This window comes from Papaver somniferum, unplaced genomic scaffold (genome assembly GCF_003573695.1).
Source record: "Papaver somniferum cultivar HN1 unplaced genomic scaffold, ASM357369v1 unplaced-scaffold_21, whole genome shotgun sequence".
NCBI classification, from domain to species: domain Eukaryota; kingdom Viridiplantae; phylum Streptophyta; class Magnoliopsida; order Ranunculales; family Papaveraceae; genus Papaver; species Papaver somniferum.
The window spans coordinates 15,803,591-15,824,695 of NW_020631041.1; the positions used below are offsets into that span (position 1 = coordinate 15,803,591).

Below are 21,105 nucleotides of genomic sequence, written 5' to 3' on the forward strand. Positions count from 1 at the left end.
CTTAACCAATGCGGCATGATCAGCCTCTAAGCTAGCATTTATGGCTAAATCTTTCCTAGCATTATCAATAACCCTAGCATCCCAATCAAACTCAACCTCATTTTCTATAAGAAGTCGAGAGCGAATCATATTATCTTGCTCTATCAGCGTATTCTTTTCGCTTATAGCCCGATCTCTTTCCACTTGAACTTGGAGATTAACATCATGAAACTCCTTTAAAGCCTTCGCGCCGTTGAGAGCGATGTTATCCTTCTCAATTACAAGATCTTTATTTTTCGCTTCCAAAACTTTAATCAATCCTTTGGCTTCATGATAACGACGCCTAAAGCTACCGTAAGTGGATAACATGCTCCTATGTTCAGCTTTAAGCATTTCATATTTAGACTTCAATTCCACTGGGTTAAGAGCTTCTAAGTCAACATCAATAATGTTATTCAAAGAAGAATTAAGATATTCTAGAAGGATCTCATCATCAACGGGATAGTGAATGGCCTCGTCAGTTAAGTTGTAAATTTCCGCAAGAACGGACAATTAAAAGAAGAACGAAGAATAAAGAAGGAGTAAGAGGTACATACCAACTAATTGTTCATTTCTATTGCGTAGTTCTTCCACGTGGCTGGAGCTAGAAGAATAATCACCCTTGAGATTAATATTTTCTGCTTCCAGAGTGCGAATCTTCCTTTGAAGATCAGAAGTGACAGCACGAGACATACGGGCGTACTGCATTAATAAAAGGAAAGCGAAAGAATCAATAAAATATGTAGACTCATATTATATTAGTAGCGAAGAATGACGCACAGGAAGAAAACTAACCAAAGATCCAAATGCAAATTGAAAATTTGGATTCAATGCAGAGGCAACTCCCGAAGAGATTCGTGACTCAAAGAAGGGGTGTCACATATCTTAACCACCGCCTCACAAGCACGACCCAGTGAGGTATTACCAACGCCACATAATGTGTCGGAGAAGACACTTGACAATTGTCCCACAGAGGACTCAGACTCGGGGTTATCAGGGAAAAGGAGAGTATCATCTTCATAATAAGAAGGGGAGGGAGAAGGAACCTTTCGCTTATTGTAAGGATTCTTGGAAGAAGATTTAGAAGTGGTATTCTTGGAGCTAATTTTATTCTTACCCTTAGCGCCTCCAGCTACCACTGACGCGAATAATGACATATAAGAAACAGAGGCAACAATATTGTTAAAATTAAACAAAGAGTATTTCTTACTTCATTATCGTGCGAAGGTGACGCATGAGGCAAATTTTTATTAGCCTTCTTTGTCTGCTTGGCAATCTGAAACCAAAAGAAGTAATAAGAGAAATAAAAGACAAAAGGAAGGAGGTAAATAGATAAACAAAGTCAAAGGTAACATACCACATCAGCTTCCTCGGGCCATTTAAACTCCAAGGATTGTAAGCGCGAAAATTCGAAGGTAGGGGAAGAGTTGAACCATCTTCGCTTCTGCCAGTTATGTAGGGACCCGCCAAAACAATAGGATACTCCACCCAAAGAGTATCTTTTGATTTACGCGCGGAATTATTAGTAGAATCATGAAAATCGACATCACACATGATTCTTTCGTCTTCCGCGATATCGTCCTTTCTTGTCAAGCGAAGGCCCCATCAAAATGATTCATTCTTCATAATGGCAACGTCATAGTGTTTGAAGAAATTCTCAGCTGTGTAATCTGTAGGGTTGATCTCCTTATGGGCATATTCTGGCTTTCTTACTTCTACTGGATAAATAGATTCTAATCATGTCGCACGACGAGCGTATTCCATAACTATCCTGATACAATCACCACTCAACTGGAATATGCCGCGCGGAAATCTCGCATTGGATAGAGTCTCATAGAACAAAGGAGTTTTAGGATTATAGAGGGGAACAGGAAAACCAGCAAGAAATTGTCCCAGTGAAATAATGATCTTCCGATCGTTCCACTGATCAAGCGAAAGCCATTCAGGATCAAGCATAGAAGAAGGTTCTGATCCAGGAGGGGTGGATAATGAGAAGCCTCTCTGACCAAATTCGGCCTTTAATGTTTTGAATTCTCTATCATTCTTCCAACCAGCTTTAAGATGCATTTTCAGTATGGGAATGCAAGATAATGAAAGATTACTCAAAATGATCAAATCAATCAAGATCAGGATGATCAAGATGCTGATAATGAGAAAAATAGTATGAGAACGTAGAAGGTAAAGGAAAAAGAATGATAAGAATGATGAAAAAAGAAAGCGAAGTAAAAGGTAATAATCAGATCAAAGCTTCAATGAAAATAGAAGAAACTCAGCAGAAAAAGATAAAGGTTGCAGAGGAAGAAAAGAGAGTAAAAAGAAGAAAGAAGAAAACGTTTGACAGTAAATAAGAGATTTACTCCCGATTCCCAAGAGATCCTTTCTCATTAATGCGTCGATTAAGAATGGACGGACATGAAGAGGCGGTTATTAGAGACGTTTCAGATAGTAAGTGGCTGAAAAGACACGCGTAAGTTGTCATGCCAAAATCACAGGAATGTGTCGGCAGATAAGAATACGAAAAGATGAACAGCTGCGGTAAAACAACGAGTAGAGTTCCTCATACCGCTCATTATACCAAAGAACGATATGAGAAGAGGCAAAATGTGGGTACAAAATACCGCACACCTATCAGATATGCAAAATTTGACTGAGCGAAGACAACCGCATTCCACATATCCAGAATGACGCACCAGATGACGTCACTCTAACTCACGAAAAAAAATATGAAGATCTATGCGGCGGTAAAGAGACCATGCGGCGATGGTAAAGTTTACGCGACATTGACACACGTCAGATCCGAAATTAGGGGCTTAAACTCCTATATAAGGAGCCGAGCGACCTTGTGTAGAGAGATCTTTTTGAGAGTTTAGACAAGATATTTAGGAGAGAGAAAGATTATTTGCTTCCCAAGTTAGGGTTTTCTCACAATTTTGTATCCGATTTAAAGATTTTAATGAAAATTTTTATGATTCTTATGATGATTACTTAGAGTGTTCTATAAATTTTACTAAGAGTGTGGTTGTAGGATTTCCTGCAACTACATTCATATTGAAACAAAAGAATATTATAAGCCTTACTTAGTTCATGAGCCTTAAAAAATTCCTCCCAACCATCTGTAAACTTGAAGTCATTTAGCTTCACTTTCCATGATTTATTCTGTGGAGTACTCTTTAAAATTGATACCCCTTCACTATCTTCTCTATCAACTAAGTATTCTGTCTGAAATGCTTTTGGTATTGCATGCCTAGAACGAAAAAAAGAACAAAACAAAAGTACTTGAATATTAAAACATATATGCATTATGTAAATGAAAGATAAACAACTAAATGTAGACGAAGAGAGACTCACAACATGTGCTGATAAAGAACCAGGAAGGAATGGTTGATAGAAATGTGGTTTAGAGTTTGAGAAAACCATTCTCTCCATATCCAACGTTCAAACTTTAGATGTAAACTGATTCTCTTAACAGGGTTGGGAGAGAAGAAGAGCTTTATCACATGGCGATCACTTACTAGATAGACAGTTGTATATCAAATAAATTGAGAGGAAAGTACATAGTAGTTTGCATATTAATGGAAAGAAAGCTACAAATTTTATGGCTCCAGGGACAAGGAATCTAGCTTAAAAGTGCACAAACCAGCACATGCATGAATGCATCACATCAGATTTTATTTCCTTTTGTCTTATTCAATATAAGAGGCTATGTTGTAAAAGGAGCTGGGCGAGGCGAGGCACCAAGCCCATCGCCTGGCCTAAAAAGAAAAGAAAAAAATTTGGTCATGTCGCCTCGCCTTGGCACCTTTTTTTGCTTCCCTTTTACAAGATAGCTAAGAGGTGCAGTTCTGAATAGAAAAACCTAAAGAAAGAGTAGGAACAAATATCATTTTAAGCTATCTTTTTTTATTTTGGATTCATTGCATGCCTTTACTCCCATTCCAACTTTGCTTGTACATATGACTTCATACACCTCAGTACCCTTTTACCTTGGTACCAAATGACCAAGAACCAGTACTCAGTTTTCCATACTTGGACCAAATGCATCAACTACCAGATCAAAGGAGACATGCATATTCCCATGAAGAGGCAGTGAACTATATATGGCCATGAGAAAGAAGATATCCAAATCTCTAAAAAAACACATAGAGCATGAAACGATCATACACAAGTGAAAAACTTACTTTTCTTGTTGTCATTGAACTGATTGATTATTGGTAGGCTTCTTTTCTTGGAGATATTTTATCTCCGTTTCGACATAATCTAAGGGTTGTGGTGGTGGTGAATCTGTCAGGGAATTCTAGCGGAACTAGTGCACAAAATTATTTTAATTTTAACAAACCGCGTAATAAACAACATAATGGAATATTATAATGGGCACTAAGTAATCCAAGAACAAGCAACAATAACAAACGAGAAAAGACAAATCAAACTCAGAAGACACAAGATTTAAAGAGGTTCAACAATAAATACAACATGTATATATTGTCTATGTCCACTTTGAGCCCCACCAACTCAAATCCACTATCGAGAAACGATTACAACATATAACTCGTACGAATCCCAACAAACCATTGGGTAAACCTTAACAATTACCTGAGACGAACACCTTGTCTCTTGTTCCACTCCAATTTGCACTCACCATGAAACCTGGACTTTTACCCCAAAAGCTATGAAAAGAATTATCCCTCTATCCCTTTACGGTTGCAATTCACTCATTTTAATCGTTCCATATTTTAGGTTACCAAACTTAGCCTAACAATCTTAGCCAGTTAAGATACCCATTCCTATAAAACGACTAACCTAAAGTAATAAAATAAAGGCCCAAATAAGTTCGCAAATTCATATACACAGGGTTTGCAAACCCCTCCTGGTTCATGAATTCAGGTCGGTAAGTTCTTCAAACTGGGTTTGCGGACGTCTACAGTTCGTGAACATATATGATTCATCAATATTATTAATAACAATCTTCCATTTTGAAAACTTATTGATTATCTTCAATTCTTCTTTGATTTGATCTTCAACTTTGGATTGACGGTGCTAAACAACTTCATTGTCATTGCGGCTTCCCTCCGAGATCCTTATTCTAAGAGACCAAGTAAAGCTTTTCAGAGCTTTAGCTTGTCTGATATAATTCCCTTAGTAAACATATATGTCAAATCCCTGGGGATGAACCATCTCTTCGATAACATAGTGGTACGTTTGAGTTACCTCTCAAATACTTGAAAATCCACTTCACCGCTTCCCACTGTTTCTTAACTGGGTTGCTAGTATATCTACTTACTACTCCCACCGTGTGCAACATCTGGTACCCTATATACCATGGCATACATTAGATTCTCAATGGCCAAAAAATATGGTACATTTTCCATGTACCCTTTTTCTTCAACTGTCTTTACGCATTGCACACTTGGAATACGAATTCAGCCTATATAACTAAGCATACATTTTTCCTTAGATTTGTCCTTGTAATTATCATACCAAGAATTAGTCTTGCTTCTCCGATCTTTCATAGCAAACCCAAATAAAATAATAGTATGATGTAGTGAGAAATATACCTATTATTAAATTCACAACAATGATCAGCATTACACCATGAGAAACCAATTTTATACATGAAGTTATCAAACTTTTTGTACCATTGTCTCCGGGCTTGTTTTAAACCATACAAACTTGTTTTAAGTTTGCATATCATCTCTTCCTTGCCTTTTACTATGTATTCTTCCGGCTGCTTCATGTAATTTTCTTCATCTAGGTCACCATGAAGAAAAGTTATCTTTACATATCACTCTTCAAGATAGAGATCTTTGGAAGCCACTGGGCTTATCACTACTCTAATATTAATCATGTTCACAACCGGAGAAAATATCCCGTTGTAGCCGACACCTGATTTCTACGCAAACCCTTTTACTACCCACCTACTTTAGATGTACACTGATTTAAGAGAAATTGAACAGCGTTGGGAGAGAAAGAAAGGTTTATCACATGGTAGTGACCACTTACTACCACAGAAGAGATTAATTAGTTGCATCAGTTGTATCAAATAAATGGAGAGGAAAGTACATAGATCTGCATATTAATGGGAAGAATCCTAGAGATGTTATGGTTCTAGGGACGAGGAATCGTACCTATCCAGTTGTATTAATTGCGATTTAAGTGCAAATTTTTGAACTGAAAAGTGTACGAACAAGCACATGCATGAATGCCTCAAATCAGATTTTATTTCCTTTTGTCTTCAATGTATACTAAGGTGCAGCTTTGAAAAGAAAAACCTAAAGGAAGAGCAGGAACAGTTATCATTCTAAGCTATTTTTTTTATTTTTGGATTCATTGCCTTTACTCCCATTCCACCTTTGCCCTTTTTTTAAATATTTTTTTATTCAATCAAAAAAATGAAAATAAATCCGCAAATGATTTTCGAGAATTGCCTGTCCCTGAAGAAAAACAGAATTTGCCGTGACATATTGTGTGGTCAGATAATGGCTATAGCACCCAAGAGTGAGAAAATGGTTTAGGCTGAGGAACTTTATTAAGGGAGGAGGGGGAAATTAATGCAAAAGGGTTAGGTTGAGCTAACCCCATTAATGAGACAGCCGTTTTTGCATTCACCAAAATGATTCGCAATCCACCCGAAGTTGCTGATAGGAATATATGCTAAAGCTAGAGAAAGAAGATTCAAACAAAATTCGGACTTATTATGGCTTTTGTATTAACAAGTAGATCAATATCATTTGGTCAGTGAACTTGTCAGTTTTTTGTAATAGATTCACTATCCAAAATAATTAGAAAGGTGAAAGTTTCTTAGCCATTATGAACTATTTAGACATTCAAAATTGGAATGTACAAGTCATGAACACAACGACTTCATCAGAAGAGTTTGTTAACTGTGTAAGTTTTAGGAGTTATCCTCTTTTATGGAAAAAAAATGATGAGATGAAATGATAAGAAATTTCAATAGAAGTACTACTAAATGTCTCCTTTCTACTTCTCATCGGTTCGCTATTGAGGCATGTTGGTAGCTGTAATTCTGGTTATGGACTAGTTGCCTCTGCTCAAGGGCATGTTTGGTGGAGCTAGTCTGCTAACGTTTGTTATGCAATATTGCCTGCTATCATCTAAAAAGAAAATGATTATTGGCAAATTTTGCAAATGAATTGTTATGCAATATTGCTGCTATTATCAAACCACACATCACACTGCAACTGCAGGTAAACCACATCTAGAACAGACATACCCAAAACAAGGTAATTAAAATTTAACACTTAAAGAGTCCGAAATCCTTCATCTCATACAGAGAAAGAAGAAGAAAACACAAATTGGTTGCTAGTTTCATCTCCTAATTAGATCTCTCTAATAATACTAACAGTGAACACCAGCTTATCTTCATTCTTTTGTTCAAATAGACAAATGTCTCCTTTCTTTAACCTCTTTTGTGACTGGAAATCCTTCCAACCAAGTCCAAAATGAACTCCATAGTCATCTCTGCGACGAGTTAGTCTAACAGGCCATTCTTTTCGTTCTTCATCTATAAGAAAAACAGTTTCTACATCATCTGGAATGTTTGATTTCGCAAACTTCGTTGGAATCGTCTGAAAGACAAAATTGAACAAATTATTAGAATACAAGTAACATGAACAAATATACGTGCATACAGTAATATCTAGTTACTCACCAAGAAAGATCTGCCGATGTTATAACTCTTCAGTGTAGCTATAAAATGTGGATACTTGGAAATGCTTGTTGCATCATCGTCACTAACTTCTTCAAGTTCATCATAATCATCAACATGACTTTCTTCACTATCTACTTCCACTTCACATGACATTTAAAAAAAAAAAAAACATGATTAGCAAGTTAAGTATTTCATCTCTTAACACAAAGAAAGAAGATGTTCAGATTACCCTGGCCAGGAGATGTTTGTTCCTTACCTTTGCCTTTGCTTTTGATTATTCCTTTGCCTTCGCTTTCTCCTTTGCTTTTACTAGTACCTACACTTTCAGCTCTATCCATTTCATTTTCATCTTCACCCTCAGACATCACTGGTGTCATTGAATAATCAACTTCACAGTAACTCAAGTCGAAAACTCAAACCCGGAAAATCAAATCATGACCTTCATATTGAAACGCAAGAAAATACTCAGTACTTAGTTCACGAGCTTTGCAAAATTCTGGCCAACCATCTGTAAACTTGAAGTTATTTAGCCTCACTTTCCATGATTTCAGAGGACTCTTCAAAGTTGCTACCCCTTCACTATCTTCTCTGTCAACCAAGTACTCTCTTTGAAATGCTTTTGGTATTTCCTACAGCACAAAAAAAAAAAAAAAGGCAGTGCTAGAACATTAAAACACATAAAATTATGAAAAGAAAGATAACAAAGTAAATCTAGATTGAAAAAGATACTCACAAGCTGATCTGCTGATGAAGAATCAGCATGGATTGGTTGAAAAAAATTTGGTTTAGAGCTTGAGCAGGCTAGGTTCCCCATTCTTTCCATCTCCAACATTCAAGCTTTAGTTGTTAAATGATGCTCTTAAGAGAAGCAGAACAAGGGAATTAAATTGAAAGGAGACTACATGAATTTAAGTGTACAGAACAGACCAGCACATGAATGCCTCAGGAAGATTTTATTTCCTTTTGTCTTATATTCAAATATATAAGGTGCAGTTTTAAATAGATAAAACAAAAGGGAAAATAGGGTCAGATATCATTTTAAGGTTTCTATTTATTTTTTGGATTCATTGCCTTTACTCCCATTCTACCAGTACAGATCAGATTATCAAACATTTTTTAATTAGTGATTTCATATCACCTGATCACCTCAGTACCCTTTCTAACATTGTGCCAAATGACCAAGAACCAGTACTCAAAAAATAACATAACCCACTAAAGAACAAAGTATAGAGATTAGAGAAACTTACAACATTATGAGATGAGGATCCAGGGAAAATAGGGTATAAGAAGTGAGGCTTAGTTGGTGTGAAAAAATGTTCAGACATTTTTAGCGAAGGCCAAGAATTGGTTGATGAACTTTATTATGGGAGGTGCGGAGTTACAAAGGATTAGTAGGTTGTGCTAACCCCGTTTATAGTACCCAGCCGTTTTGAATTCACTAAACAAAAATAAAATGACAAGACAAGACATATTCATACATTGCTAATAAATGTCTCTTTTCAACCTCTTCTCGGTTGGCTATATTTACAATCCTGTTAAAGGGGCGGGTAGTTTCATTGGAGTGTCGGTAAACCTAATAAGACAAAAAGGGTCATTAGGTGGTAATTCAAGTGCCCCTTATCAAAAAAAATATGAAAATGACCAATTAACCCTTATTATTAATAATCGAGATTACTGATGATAATCAAGATTAGTGTTGATAATCAAGATTAGTGTTGCTAATTAATTTTCACTTATAATAACTCTAAAATCAGATTTTTAGAGTTATAAAAAAAAATTTAGAGGAGAAGAAAAAGAAAACTTATGTGATATTTGTGAAACCCTAGATTTTGATTCGCTCAACCAAAATGAGTGATTCTAGTGGCAAATTTGAGATGGGTGAATCTCTATACGATAAAGAAAACAAATACTACGTACCTCTTGATGGAGATCCTGATATGGAGTATTTGTTAGATGGTAGAGATGTTTTAACCCATAGTGAAGGTCAATCTCAACCAATTGAAGAAATTACCCAAGAAAGTGAAGAACCCAGCACTGAAAATCACCAGGTATACTTCTAAACTAGTTCCCAATAGCTTTTTGTTGCTTAAAATTCTCTAAAGAACGTAAAAAAAATCAATTTTTTAAAAAATTCAGAAGAACTTACGGTTGGTAATTAGCTAGTCACCAACCGTAACTGTATGTTACGTTTCGTAAAGTATCCAATACCAACCGTAACTGGTTCAATTTTGGGAAAAACCCAATCGTATTACCAGTTATGGTTGGTAGAAAATTTTCGAGACGAACCGTAAGTCCAGTACGGTTGGATAGCCCTGTCAATGGATACCGATTTTCCGTTAGCCGATACCGATAATCCGTTAGCCGTTACCGCTACCGTCCGACATAGCGGTAAACGGATATCCGATACCGATAAGTTAACGGATAATTCCTTCTTAACGTAACGGTAGTGGGACCGTGCATTTCCGTTAGGTTTAGTTCCGTTATCCGCTAACGTGTGTATTGCACGTGTAAATTTTTTCACTTGTGTTGTGTTTGTGTATCGTCGAAAATGGAGATGGAGTCATGGAGATGTCTTTTTCTTTTCAAAAAACATGATTTTTTCTTTTGCTAGAAGCCTAGAACATCTGAATATTTGTATGTCTGTTTTTGTGTGTGTGGCATGGATTTAGAACCTGTTTTGTTGGATTTAGTAGCTGATATGTGTTTTTAGCCTATTTTTTGTTTGTACCGGATGGTAACGGATAAATATTTGTTATCCGGTAAATCCAACGTAACGACAACGTTTTTGATTTTCCTATTTCCGCCGGAACTTAACGGATAACGGATACCCGCTAATTTTTAATGGCAGCGGCAGCGGAAGAGACAATATCCGTTACGTTAACATCCATTCACCGCCCTACGGTTGGATATGTCCTTTAGTGGTTACCAACCGTAACTCATCATGTGCATGGCAGTATTTACTGCACTTTTTACGGTTGGTAATGTGTAAATCGAGACCAACCGTAACTTGGTTACGGTTTGTTATCTGTGTTTTTACCAACCGTATATTTCTCTGTCTGTTTTCATTTTCATTTCCCCCTATTTACAGTTTGTTACTGGAGGACCATTATCAACCGGAGTTAAGTTACGGTTTCTAATGATTGTAGTTACCAACCGTATCTCCGTTACGGTTGGTGTTTCCTGTGTTGTGTCCAACTGTAGCTTTATATATGTTTTCGTTTTGTTGCCTTTTTTAGACTAATGTGGGTATATTGTTGTCCAGATCGTGGATGTACCTCCCCTAATGGATGAACAACCTTTAGCAAATCAACTTCTCACCCAAGATTCTAACTCTCACTATTTAACCGAGGAGACATGGGAGGAAAAAGATGATGCAAAGCATTGGGCTAGAGAATGAGGCAAGTTGATTATGTGTATCATAGTTTGTAATGGTACCACTAGTGAAAGTGACTTTCAAATGGTTTGCGAGTGTGGTGGACAACATAGAAGTCATGCAAAAAAGGGTACCGTGCAAGTAGCAAAGGCAAAGAGGAAGCAAACTACGTTCACAAGGATATAAAGGTCAGTCCAAGACATGTTGTTGTCGAAACCTTCAAACACAGATTGTCCTTCAACTTCAAGGTCAGTAATTTGTTTCACATCGTCCGGTGTTATTGTCATCTCTCCAAATGGAAGATGAAACGTATCGGTTTCAAGACAATATCGTTCCCTGAAGGCAGAGACCACAACACTATCATACTCCGATTAAAGGTGAAGAATTCCAGACCCTAGTCCTGTACTAGCCACTAGATTGCGAACCAAAGCACATTCTTGATTTAATGGCCAATGTTTACCCCTTTGACGCTTGAGCAATTTAATGCATCTTGCGTGGTTCTAAGAAAACAAATATACAAAAATATAAGCATATTATGGTGAACTGAAATAAACAAACAAAATGTGTCAAAATAATGAATGTTTTAAGAAAAGTAACCAAAATACATACCCTTGTCTGACAGACTTTTGCGGACCAGGAACCGGTATAACCAAATAAGATTGAAGACTTATCTGGGGCCTCGCCCCAAGGTCTTTTATTCTTCTTCGGTGGCAACAACAAACATTTGCTTAGGAATATGCATCCCTTTCGGTGCGGGCTCCTTTCTCGGCTTCTTTTCTTTCTTTTGCCTTGGAGGTGCAGCTACAACTACCTCTTTTCCCTTGGTATTTTATACTTCTTCATCATTTTCTACCTCTTCATCATTTTCTTCCTCTTCCTTCTCTTCATCATTTTCTTCATCTTCCTTTTCTTCATCATTTTCTTCATCGGCCTCCTCTTCATCATTTTCTTCATCTTCCTCCTCTTCATCATTTTCTTACTCTTCCTCCCCTCCATCATCATCGGTTCCTTTAAATTCTTCTTCATCTTCATCATTATTAGTTTCTTCCTCCACAATTTCATTTTCGTTGCCTTCACGGTTAGTTTCGACTCCGACCTCTTCTTGATCATTATGTTCCACTCCTTCTAGCTCAACTCCAGATTCAGCCACAGGTTGTTCCCTCAACTTAATTTCAAACCTATTCTTCTTCTTCTTCTTCTCATTCTTGTGGATGCCTCTATTATCTACACCTAAATGCTTGTCACCGCGAAGGGTAGGCGTATGATCAATCGGGGTTAAGTCATTTCCTCTCTTTTTCTTCACCCTATCAAGATTCCTACACAAGCATTAAAATTGATTGATTTACTAACCGTAGAACAAATAATATAGAAAACAAAACACTCAAAAAAAATGGTGATTAGGTTTAATTACGGTTCGTAATAAGACATAAATTACAAACCGTAAATAGTTACGGTTCGTAAATAAGAAATTGAGATCAACCGTAACATAACCATGGTTGGTAATTCAGCTATAGTTACCAACCGTACTCACTACTTCAAAAAATCCTAACATACAGAAAGATTTACGGTTGGTAACTTTCATTAAGTTACAAACCGAAACTCAAGTACGGTTCGTAAGTGAGATGCAAATATGAACCGTACAAATATTTGAAACATACAGAAGAATGTATGGTTCGTAACTAATGTTTCGTTACCAACCGAACATTAACAAATTTCTCAAAAGAAATAAAGTACGGTTCGTATTTGGGTAGTTACCAACCGTAAGTTCTTCAAATTATGCAGGTACGGTTGGTATCTGGGTTATTTGCAACCTTAAATCACATGCAAAAATCATTTTCCAGTTTCAATTTCGATCCAAAACCCTAATTTTTCATACAAAACTAACTTAAATCAAACAATAGACTAAACTCTAACTGGGTTTTTCGAAACATACCTCAAATAAGTCATTGTGCTTGATTTTGACGGTTGAGGAGTTTCAAATTGATGTTCTTGACCTAATGGAGGATTTGGTTCATTAGAACGGTTACAATCTTCGTCAACCTTCTTCTTCGGCATCTCTAATATAGTTTCAAATCAGCGATTATCAATTTTTCAACTCGCCGATTAATCGAAGAGGACGATGAAAAATCAGTTTTAATGGTGGTAGAGAGGAGGAGAAGAGAAGATGAAGGAAAGTTGAAAAAAAAACTGTTTTGATTTTCAGTTTCAATTGGGTTAATAATGGGAAGGACAATTCAGTCTTTTCAACCACAAAAACAAGGGTAAATTAGTCCATTTGAGGTGAAAAGGGTAATCTAGTCAATTAACAACCCCCGTAGGACACCCCCGAACCAATAATAGGGATATTGCTATCATCCTTGCCGCCCCTCCAATGGAACCACCCGTCCCTTTAACAGGATTGTATATTTAAGCATGTGGAGGCATTTGGTAGCTGTAGTCGTGGTTATGAGCTAGCTGCCTCTGCTCCAGGGAAGGATTGATGGAGTGGGTCTGGTCAGGTTTGGCTAGCATCTAAATGAAACTATGGGCAAATTTTGCAAGTGATTTGTTATGTAATATTGCCTTCTATTATCGAACCATGCACATGAAATTGCAACTGCAGCTATGATGCATATGGGTACCATGGAAAACCACAAATAGAACAGACATACCAAAACAAGGTAATTAAAATTTAACACTTTGAGTCTGAATTCCGTGGTATCATAATGACTCAATTAGGACACTAATTTAAAAAAAACAAAAAAAAAAACAAATCAATAGCTAACAGTTTCATCTCTTAATTAACATTTTCCAATAATGCGAACTGTGAACTTCATTTCATCTCCATTTTCTTGTTCAAATAGACAAATCTCTCCTTCTTTTAACCCCTTTTCATACTGGAAATCGTACCAGCCAAATCCAAAGTTGACCCCATTCGTATCTTTGCGACGAGTTAGTTTGATTGGCCATTCTTTTCCTCCTCCATCCTTAAGAACTATAGTTTCTACATCATCAGGGATCCTTGATTCTGAATAAATCCTAGGAATCGGCTGAAAGACAGAATTGAGCAAATTATTAAAATACAAGTTATAACATAAACAACTACACAAAGTAGTAATAATCTAGTAACTCACCAAGAAAGATCTGCCACTGCTGTAACTCTTCAATGTAGTTATGAAATGTGGACACTTGGAAATGTTGGTTGCATCTTCCTTAGTTTCCTTAAGTTTATCATCACATTCTTCGCTATCTTCTTCAACTTCAGAAGACATTGAATAGCAAGTTAAGTATTACATCTCTTAGCACACACCAAAAAGAAGGCTACAAAATCGGTATTTAAAGTCTTGCCTTTACCTTTGCATTTGCATTTGCCTTTGCTTATATCTTCAGCTCTATCCATACCCTCCGCACCGGTTTCACAATGATGGATTTCATTTTTAACTATACCCTCAGATATCAATGATTCTGTTGAATACTCAACTTCACAGCAACTCAAGTCGAAAACCCAAACTTGGAAAATCAAATCATGACCTTCATATTCAAACACAAGAATATTACCCATACTTAGTTCATGAGCCTTTAGAAAATCCTCCCAACCATCTGTAAACTTGAAGTCATTTAGCTTCACTTTCCATGATTTCTTCAGTGGACTATTTAAAGTTGCTACCCCTTCACTATCTTCTCAATCAACTAAGTAATTTGTTTGAAATGCTTTTGGTATTCGCTACAACCAAAAAAACAAACAAAACAAAAGTACTAGAACATTAAAACATATGTATTATGTAAATGAAACTTAAACAACTAAATGTAGATGAAGAGACTCACAGCATGTGCTGATGAAAAACCAGGAAGGATTGCTTGAAAGAAGTGTGGTTTAGAGCTTGAGCAGACCATTCTTTCCATATCCAACACTCAAACTTGGATGTAAACTGATTTTCTTAAGAGAAACAGAACAGGTTGGGAGAGAAAGAGAGGTTTATCACATGGTGGTCACTTACTACTACAGATGAGATTAGATAGACAGTTGTGTCAAATAAATTGAGAGGAGAGTACATAGATTTTGCAGCATACTAATGTGAAGAAAGCTACAAATGTTATGGATCTAGGGACAAGGAATCCCATCTAGTTATAGTAATTGGGAAATTAAATGCAAATTTCTGGACTTGAATGAATGCCTTAGGCAGGGTTTATTTCCTTTTGTCTTATTCAATGCTAAGGTGATAGTTCTGAAAACAAATCAGCAAGTGATATTTTATTAGTGCGACTTCGTGTCACCTCAGTACCCTTTCACATTGGTACCATATGGCCAAGAACCAGTACTCAGTTTTCCATACTTGGACCAAATGCATCAAAAAGTAGAGCACAAGTCAAATGACATATATATCACAAATGATCGACCAATATCAAGAAGCACAAAAGGAACCGGTGACAAAAGAATAACAAGTCAAATGATATACTACAGCTGAGTTGGTTCCTTCCAATTAACTCAGACTGATTAATAACAGCTGAGTTACTGCTGTTCTCATACTATAAATCTCTAACGAAACACGGTCACCATGAAGTTATTATTGAGTCAAGAATAGGCAGGGCATGTTTTTCGTACTTAAATCTCTAACGAAACACGGTCACCATGAAACGATCATAAACAAGTGAAGAACTTACTCTTCTTGTTGTCATGGGACTGATTGATTTTTGGTAGGCTTGTTTTCTTGAGATATATTGTCTCGGTTTCGACATGATATAAGGGAGATGGTGGTGGTGCATCATCTTTCTCACAATTACTACTATCTAATACTAATAACATCAAAAACCATGTTACCTTGGTCTCTAAACACGACAAAATATTCATCACCTAGATTATTTTTTATTATAAAGAAATTTGTCCATCCATCTTCAAATGATGAACATCCTTTTAACTTTCACAACCCAAGATTTCCCGTTACTTCTAGGTGTTGCTTCATCTGATCCTATCCACTTCTCTTTAGCCAAGTACTTAACCAATGGGTATTAGTTGCACCAATAAATATAGCTAATCAAATAATTGAACATAACCCATTCAAGAACATAGAAATAGTACTTTATCAAGGTTGAGGAGCTGAGCTAACCCCATTAATGAGACCCCATCCGTTTTTGCATCCACTAAAGAGAAATGAAATGACAAGACATTTCAACATAATTCATGCATTAGTACTAATAAATGTCCCATTCCAACTTCTCATCAGTTGGCTATTAAGGCATTTGATATCTATAGTTTTTCTTTTTGATGGTTGATAGCTATAGTTGTTGTTATGGGCTAGCTGCCTCTGCTAAGGTTATGGTTGGTGGGGTAGGTCTGCTAAGGTTGGTGCATATTAAAGTCTGCTAAGGTTCTCTACAAGTGATTTGTTATGCAATATTGCCTGATATTATCAAACCACATGGCACTGCAACTGCAGGTCTGACGCATATGGCAAACCACATGTAGAACAGACATACGAAAACAAGATAATTAAAATTTAACATTTGAGTCTGAATTCCATAAACTAATTAAAAACAGAAAAACACACGCATCGCAATAGCTAGTTTCATCTCTTAACCACTACACCAATTACTTTCTAATTCTAATAATGCTAACTGTGAACTCCAATTGATCTTCATTCTCTTGTTCAAACAGACAAATGTCTCCCTTTTTTAACCGCTTTTTTGACTGGAAGTCATACCAACCAAATCCAAAATGGACTCCATAGCCATCACTGCGACGAGTTAGTTTAATTGGCCATTCTTTTCCTTCTTCATCTATAAGAACTATATCTCCTACATCATCAGGAATGTTTGATTGCGCAAACTTCGTCGGGATCGTCTGAAAGACAAAATCGAACTAATTATTAGAATACAAGTAACATGAACAAATATACATACATATACTACTACTAGTATCTAGTAATTAACTCACCAAGAAAGATCTGCCAATGTTGTAACTCTTCAGTGTAGCTACGAAATGTGGATACTTAGAAACGCTGACTGCATCATCCTCATTCACTTCCTGCATTTCATCATCCTCATCATCAAGAGTTTCTTCACTATCTTCTTCAACTTCACAAGACATTGAAAAATAACATGATTAGCAAGTTAAGTATTGCATCTATTAACACAAACAAAATCAGTGTTTAGATTACCCTCAGAATCATCAGAAGATGTTTGCTCCTTCCTTCCTTGGATTTGGCCTTCGCTTTCACCTTTGCCTTTACTAGTACCTATACTTTCAGCTCTATACATTCCCTCAGAATCATCAGGAGATGTTTGCTCCTTCCTTCCTTGGATTTGGCCTTCGCTTTCTCCTTTGCCTTTACTAGTACCTATACTTTCAGCTCTATCCATTCCCTCAGTACCCGTTTCACCACAGTGCATTTCATTTTCATCTTCACCCTCAGACATCAATGGTGTTATTGAATACTCAACTTCACAGTAACTCAAGTCGAAAACCCAAACTCGGAAAATCAAATCATGACCTTCATACTGAAACGCAAGAAAATATCCAGTACTTAGTTCATGAGCCTTGTAAAATTCTGGCCAACCATCTGTAAACTTGAAGTCATTTAGCTTCACTTTCCATATTTTCAGTGGGCTCTTCAAAGTTGCCACCCCTTCACTATCTTCTCTGTCAACTAAGTAGTCTCTTTGAAATGCTATTGGTATTGCCTACAACCCATTAAAAAAAAATAAAAAGAAAAAGAAAACATTAAAACACAGATCATGAAAATGAAATATGAACAAATACATCTATAGATTGATAGGGACACTCACAAGGTGATCTGCTGATGAACAATCAGGATGGATGGGTTGGAAAAAATGTGGTTTAGAGATTGAGGAGGTTAGATTTCCCATTCTCTCCATCTTCTCCAACATTCAGACTTCAGTTGTAAATATGCTCTGAAGGAAAGCAGAACAAGGAATAGAGACATGCAAGAGAGAGTTTATCACATGGTGACTTCTACTACTGCAGCACAAATAAATTGAGAGGTAGATTTTGCATGAAATTGGAAGAAAGCTACAAATGTTATGGCTCTAGTGACAAGGAATCTCATCTAGTTTTAGTAATTGAAATCTAGGAGCAAATTTTTGGACTGAAAGCTGTAAGGCCAGCACATGAATGGCTCAGGCAGATTTTATTTCCTTTTGTCTTATTTAATTTTTAAGGGGTAGTACTGAATACAGAAAACAAGAGGATGGGTAGGTTCAGATATCATTTTAAGGTATCTATTTAATTTTGGATTCATTGCCTTTACTCCCATTCTACCTGTACAGATTCAAATCATCAAGCATTTTTTATTAGTGCGACTTTATATCACCTAATCACCTCAGTACCCTTTCTCATTGTATTAAATGACCAAGAACTAGTACTCAGTTTTCTTTACATGGTACCAAATGCATAAGAAAGCAGAGCAAAGTGCAGCTCAGCACAAAGACATAAAGACAATGGGTTGTGCTAAGCAGAACAGATGATCCCAGACACAACTGGGAAGATATTTCCAGCCTTCCAGGCCCTGGATCTGTATGCTCGGTCCAAGAGGTGTTTTTCCATGCTTAATTTCAGAAGAAAAATAATAAGGTAAACAAAGACAACAAAATGATTTAGACCAGTCATCAGAGTAACTCAACCCAAAGCATCCGATCAAATGGTAACTCAGACTGATTTATCGCCATATATTCCACCCCAACATCCCCCCCCCCCCCCCCCCCCCAAAAGACAACCATTTGCATACATGATCACTTTGAAACCAGAACTTTCTTCTCCCAATTTTAGGGACAAGAAAGCACTTGAAAGAGATCATATGGCGGCACTAAGAAGCATAAATAACAACAGAGGACCTGATTTTCTGCCAACAGAAAGGGCACTTTGGTGAAGACTGTTGTTTGACAAACGAGGCGCATATTTGGCAGCAAACTATATGCCCACAAGAACCAAAAAGAATTTCCCTTCTCCTACTTAGACATATCATGCATAATTCCTTGTCCGCAACGTCTCCTGCTACTTCATCAGCCTCAAACTCTGTAGCTATTGCAGCAGCAGCTGCTGCTTCTGCAGAATCAGCTACTCTAGATCGCTCAACTTTCCTTCGCTGCATCCAGTCTTTCCATCTTCTCCAATTCCTAGGCACAATTGGAGGACCTTAAGACAAAATATTTCGGTAACCATTTCTACAAGACGCTTCTAGCTAGGTTGAGTGATAATGATGGTTACCTCATGGTAGCATAGCCTAGTATGCCAACTGAAAGTGATCCTAGAAGAAGTCCACCCCACAATAAACAAGTTGTCTTAAACGCCATATCCTCCACCAGCTGATCCTTGGACATCTCAGTTCTAACAAAGAAAAGTCATGCATAATATCATTCCACCAGATGTAGATAATCCATTTACCAAAGAAGATGTTATGCTTTACGCTTTTAGAATTTCTTACAAGAAATAGGGAAGGGCCTGAGATGATTTAATTTGTGGAATCCCATCTATAAAGCGACAAACACCAACCGCACTAATCTGTGTTCCTATAGAAAGAACTTTTTCTTCATCCAACAGACCAACCTTCCAAGACAAAGCATAATACTCCAAGTGAATCTCTATATAAATGCCTAAAAAACTCCAGAGTGTTTTTCAAAATGCAATCAATCAAAGGAAGCATTTCCAGAACTTACAGGATATACATGGCCAGACACTGCTTGGAGGAATGTGCAAGGGAAAGGCTGAACCGGTTGTAGCTTATGATAAACTGTTACAAGAGGTAGAGGATGTTCTGAGCCATCCATATTAACAAACAGGTAATCTGATTTTGATGAACGACCCATATCGCGAAGCAGAACAGGAACCTGTAACAAAAGAACAACAAGTCAAATGAAACCCATGTGAGAACTAATGAAAAAAATTCAATTCTGAACTTACTAAAACACTCTGAGAAGCATTTGATAGTTGTAGTACCCCAACAACAACAAAAAACTAGAGAAAATGACAAGCCCATTAGTATGCTGGTAGGCAACAATATGGGGGTAGGCATCAGATAGTCGAAGATACCCTTCAAAGATTACAACTACCCAAGCCGAAAATCCTACCACTGACAAGCCAGAGTAATTACGCATTCCCTGACAAATCCCTCTCTGGTTGAGAAAGGTAAATTACCCCAACATTTATGTTGTTCAAGGCTCTGCGAATGTAGCAAAAGGGCCTTTTTATTTCCTAGCTGCCACTCCTCTCAGATTTAATAGCGCCTCGGAACACTTTTTGGAGTGAGGCTCCACCCATCCTAAGCTGATATTAGGCTGAGCATGTTTTCGCCTATTTTTATAACCAGTCTAACCAATTACATTCAAATTACACAATTGAGGCTTAAAATGTACACAGAATGCAGTAGGAGAACACTATTACTCGTTACAGCTCTGCCACAATGGACCCTACCGTACATTTTTTAAACCCCGTCGCCTCGCCTAACAACCAGCCCAAAACTACATTCCCCAAATTTTACATGAAACTGATAAAAATGAAATTGAAACCAAAAGACATCAGAGGTAATATGCAAATATAAACCCAAATTTGGAAGGAAAAGGTAAAGTCAATACCGTTTGAGTACTCTGCAACGAAAGTGCTCCTTGACCAGCCTCATTGGAAACCATCACATTGGGTTTTAAACTTCTCCAACCATCATCACTCCTTTGAATTTCAACAATTCCTCTAACCACAACAAGTTTACCACTATCATCATTATCAATTTCAACTTCTTCTTCAAGAATTTGTCGAAGATCAGAAATCTTAACATCTGGAGCTTGACGAATCTTATGGAGAGCATTCGAAGTAAAATAATAGCTTTTCCATGTTTTAAAAGCAACATAAGCTAATGCAACACCAACTATAGCTCCATCTGTAGCTAATGCTGATATTACTTGGTTGTTTGATGACATTTTTTTGACTAACCGAGGGAAAAGGGGGAAAAAAATCTATGGTTTTAGTTTGTGAAAGGGGGAAGTTTTTGATCCAGTTGTGTTCTACATTTTGGGTGTCCACGAGGTCTATATTTTTATATTCAGGTGCACATGTGATTTCACA

General features: G+C 37.0%; 4 protein-coding genes across 5 annotated transcripts; all 4 read right to left on the bottom strand.

Moving 5' to 3' along the window:
* Positions 1–7,191: 7,191 nt before the first annotated feature.
* On the bottom strand, positions 7,192–7,975 carry LOC113339882 (B3 domain-containing protein Os03g0620500-like). 2 transcript variants are annotated; one of them, XR_003355173.1, is made up of 3 exons: positions 7,941–7,975; positions 7,685–7,824; positions 7,192–7,601 (listed from the first exon to the last, which is right to left on the bottom strand). XR_003355173.1 is itself a non-coding variant. In XM_026585102.1 (2 exons), exons 1-2 carry the CDS (start codon positions 7,835–7,837, stop codon positions 7,353–7,355), a joined length of 402 nt encoding a protein of 133 aa, XP_026440887.1. In that variant the 5' UTR covers positions 7,838–7,873; the 3' UTR covers positions 7,192–7,352. The 2 variants fall into 2 exon arrangements, 1 of the variants encoding a protein (XP_026440887.1); XM_026585102.1 differs by lacking the exon at positions 7,941–7,975 and having other exon boundaries at positions 7,685–7,873.
* Positions 7,976–13,766: 5,791 nt separating this feature from the next.
* Positions 13,767–15,014, bottom strand: LOC113339787 (B3 domain-containing protein REM9-like). Its single transcript, XM_026585015.1, has 4 exons — positions 14,862–15,014; positions 14,391–14,760; positions 14,171–14,295; positions 13,767–14,086 (listed from the first exon to the last, which is right to left on the bottom strand). The coding sequence occupies exons 2-4, from the start codon at positions 14,596–14,598 to the stop codon at positions 13,838–13,840; spliced, it is 582 nt and encodes a 193-aa protein (XP_026440800.1). The 5' UTR covers positions 14,599–14,760; positions 14,862–15,014; the 3' UTR covers positions 13,767–13,837.
* Positions 15,015–16,508: 1,494 nt separating this feature from the next.
* On the bottom strand, positions 16,509–18,169 carry LOC113340356 (B3 domain-containing protein REM8-like). Its single transcript, XM_026585564.1, has 4 exons — positions 17,820–18,169; positions 17,192–17,714; positions 16,969–17,108; positions 16,509–16,875 (listed from the first exon to the last, which is right to left on the bottom strand). Exons 1-4 carry the CDS (start codon positions 17,919–17,921, stop codon positions 16,624–16,626), a joined length of 1,017 nt encoding a protein of 338 aa, XP_026441349.1. The 5' UTR covers positions 17,922–18,169; the 3' UTR covers positions 16,509–16,623.
* A 602-nt stretch (positions 18,170–18,771) lies between these two features.
* On the bottom strand, positions 18,772–20,995 carry LOC113339264 (E3 ubiquitin-protein ligase SPL2-like). The gene is made up of 5 exons (XM_026584565.1): positions 20,622–20,995; positions 19,707–19,877; positions 19,475–19,596; positions 19,258–19,377; positions 18,772–19,166 (listed from the first exon to the last, which is right to left on the bottom strand). The coding sequence occupies exons 1-5, from the start codon at positions 20,958–20,960 to the stop codon at positions 18,857–18,859; spliced, it is 1,062 nt and encodes a 353-aa protein (XP_026440350.1). The 5' UTR covers positions 20,961–20,995; the 3' UTR covers positions 18,772–18,856.
* Between the last annotated feature and the right edge of the window lie 110 nt (positions 20,996–21,105).

Bases quoted from the DNA above. Each gene is read 5' to 3' on its own strand.
- LOC113339882 (XM_026585102.1), bottom strand. From the start codon at position 7,837: ATGTCATGTGAAGTGGAAGTAGATAGTGAAGAAAGTCATGTTGATGAT. The intron at 7,602-7,684 runs GTGAGTAACTAG...TTTGTCTTTCAG, and splicing joins ACATCGGCAGATCTTTCTTG to ACGATTCCAACGAAGTTTGC.
- LOC113339787 (XM_026585015.1), bottom strand. From the start codon at position 14,598: ATGGGTAATATTCTTGTGTTTGAATATGAAGGTCATGATTTGATTTTC. The intron at 14,296-14,390 runs GTAAAGGCAAGA...TGTCTTCTGAAG, and splicing joins AGGCAAATGCAAATGCAAAG to TTGAAGAAGATAGCGAAGAA. The intron at 14,087-14,170 runs GTGAGTTACTAG...TCTGTCTTTCAG, and splicing joins GCAGTGGCAGATCTTTCTTG to CCGATTCCTAGGATTTATTC.
- LOC113340356 (XM_026585564.1), bottom strand. From the start codon at position 17,921: ATGTTGGAGAAGATGGAGAGAATGGGAAATCTAACCTCCTCAATCTCT. The intron at 17,715-17,819 runs GTGAGTGTCCCT...AATGGGTTGTAG, and splicing joins GTTCATCAGCAGATCACCTT to GCAATACCAATAGCATTTCA. The intron at 16,876-16,968 runs GTGAGTTAATTA...TTTGTCTTTCAG, and splicing joins ACATTGGCAGATCTTTCTTG to ACGATCCCGACGAAGTTTGC.
- LOC113339264 (XM_026584565.1), bottom strand. From the start codon at position 20,960: ATGTCATCAAACAACCAAGTAATATCAGCATTAGCTACAGATGGAGCT. The intron at 19,597-19,706 runs GTAAGTTCTGGA...TTGTCTTGGAAG, and splicing joins TGTCTGGCCATGTATATCCT to GTTGGTCTGTTGGATGAAGA. The intron at 19,378-19,474 runs GTAAGAAATTCT...TTTCTTTGTTAG, and splicing joins CAGGCCCTTCCCTATTTCTT to AACTGAGATGTCCAAGGATC.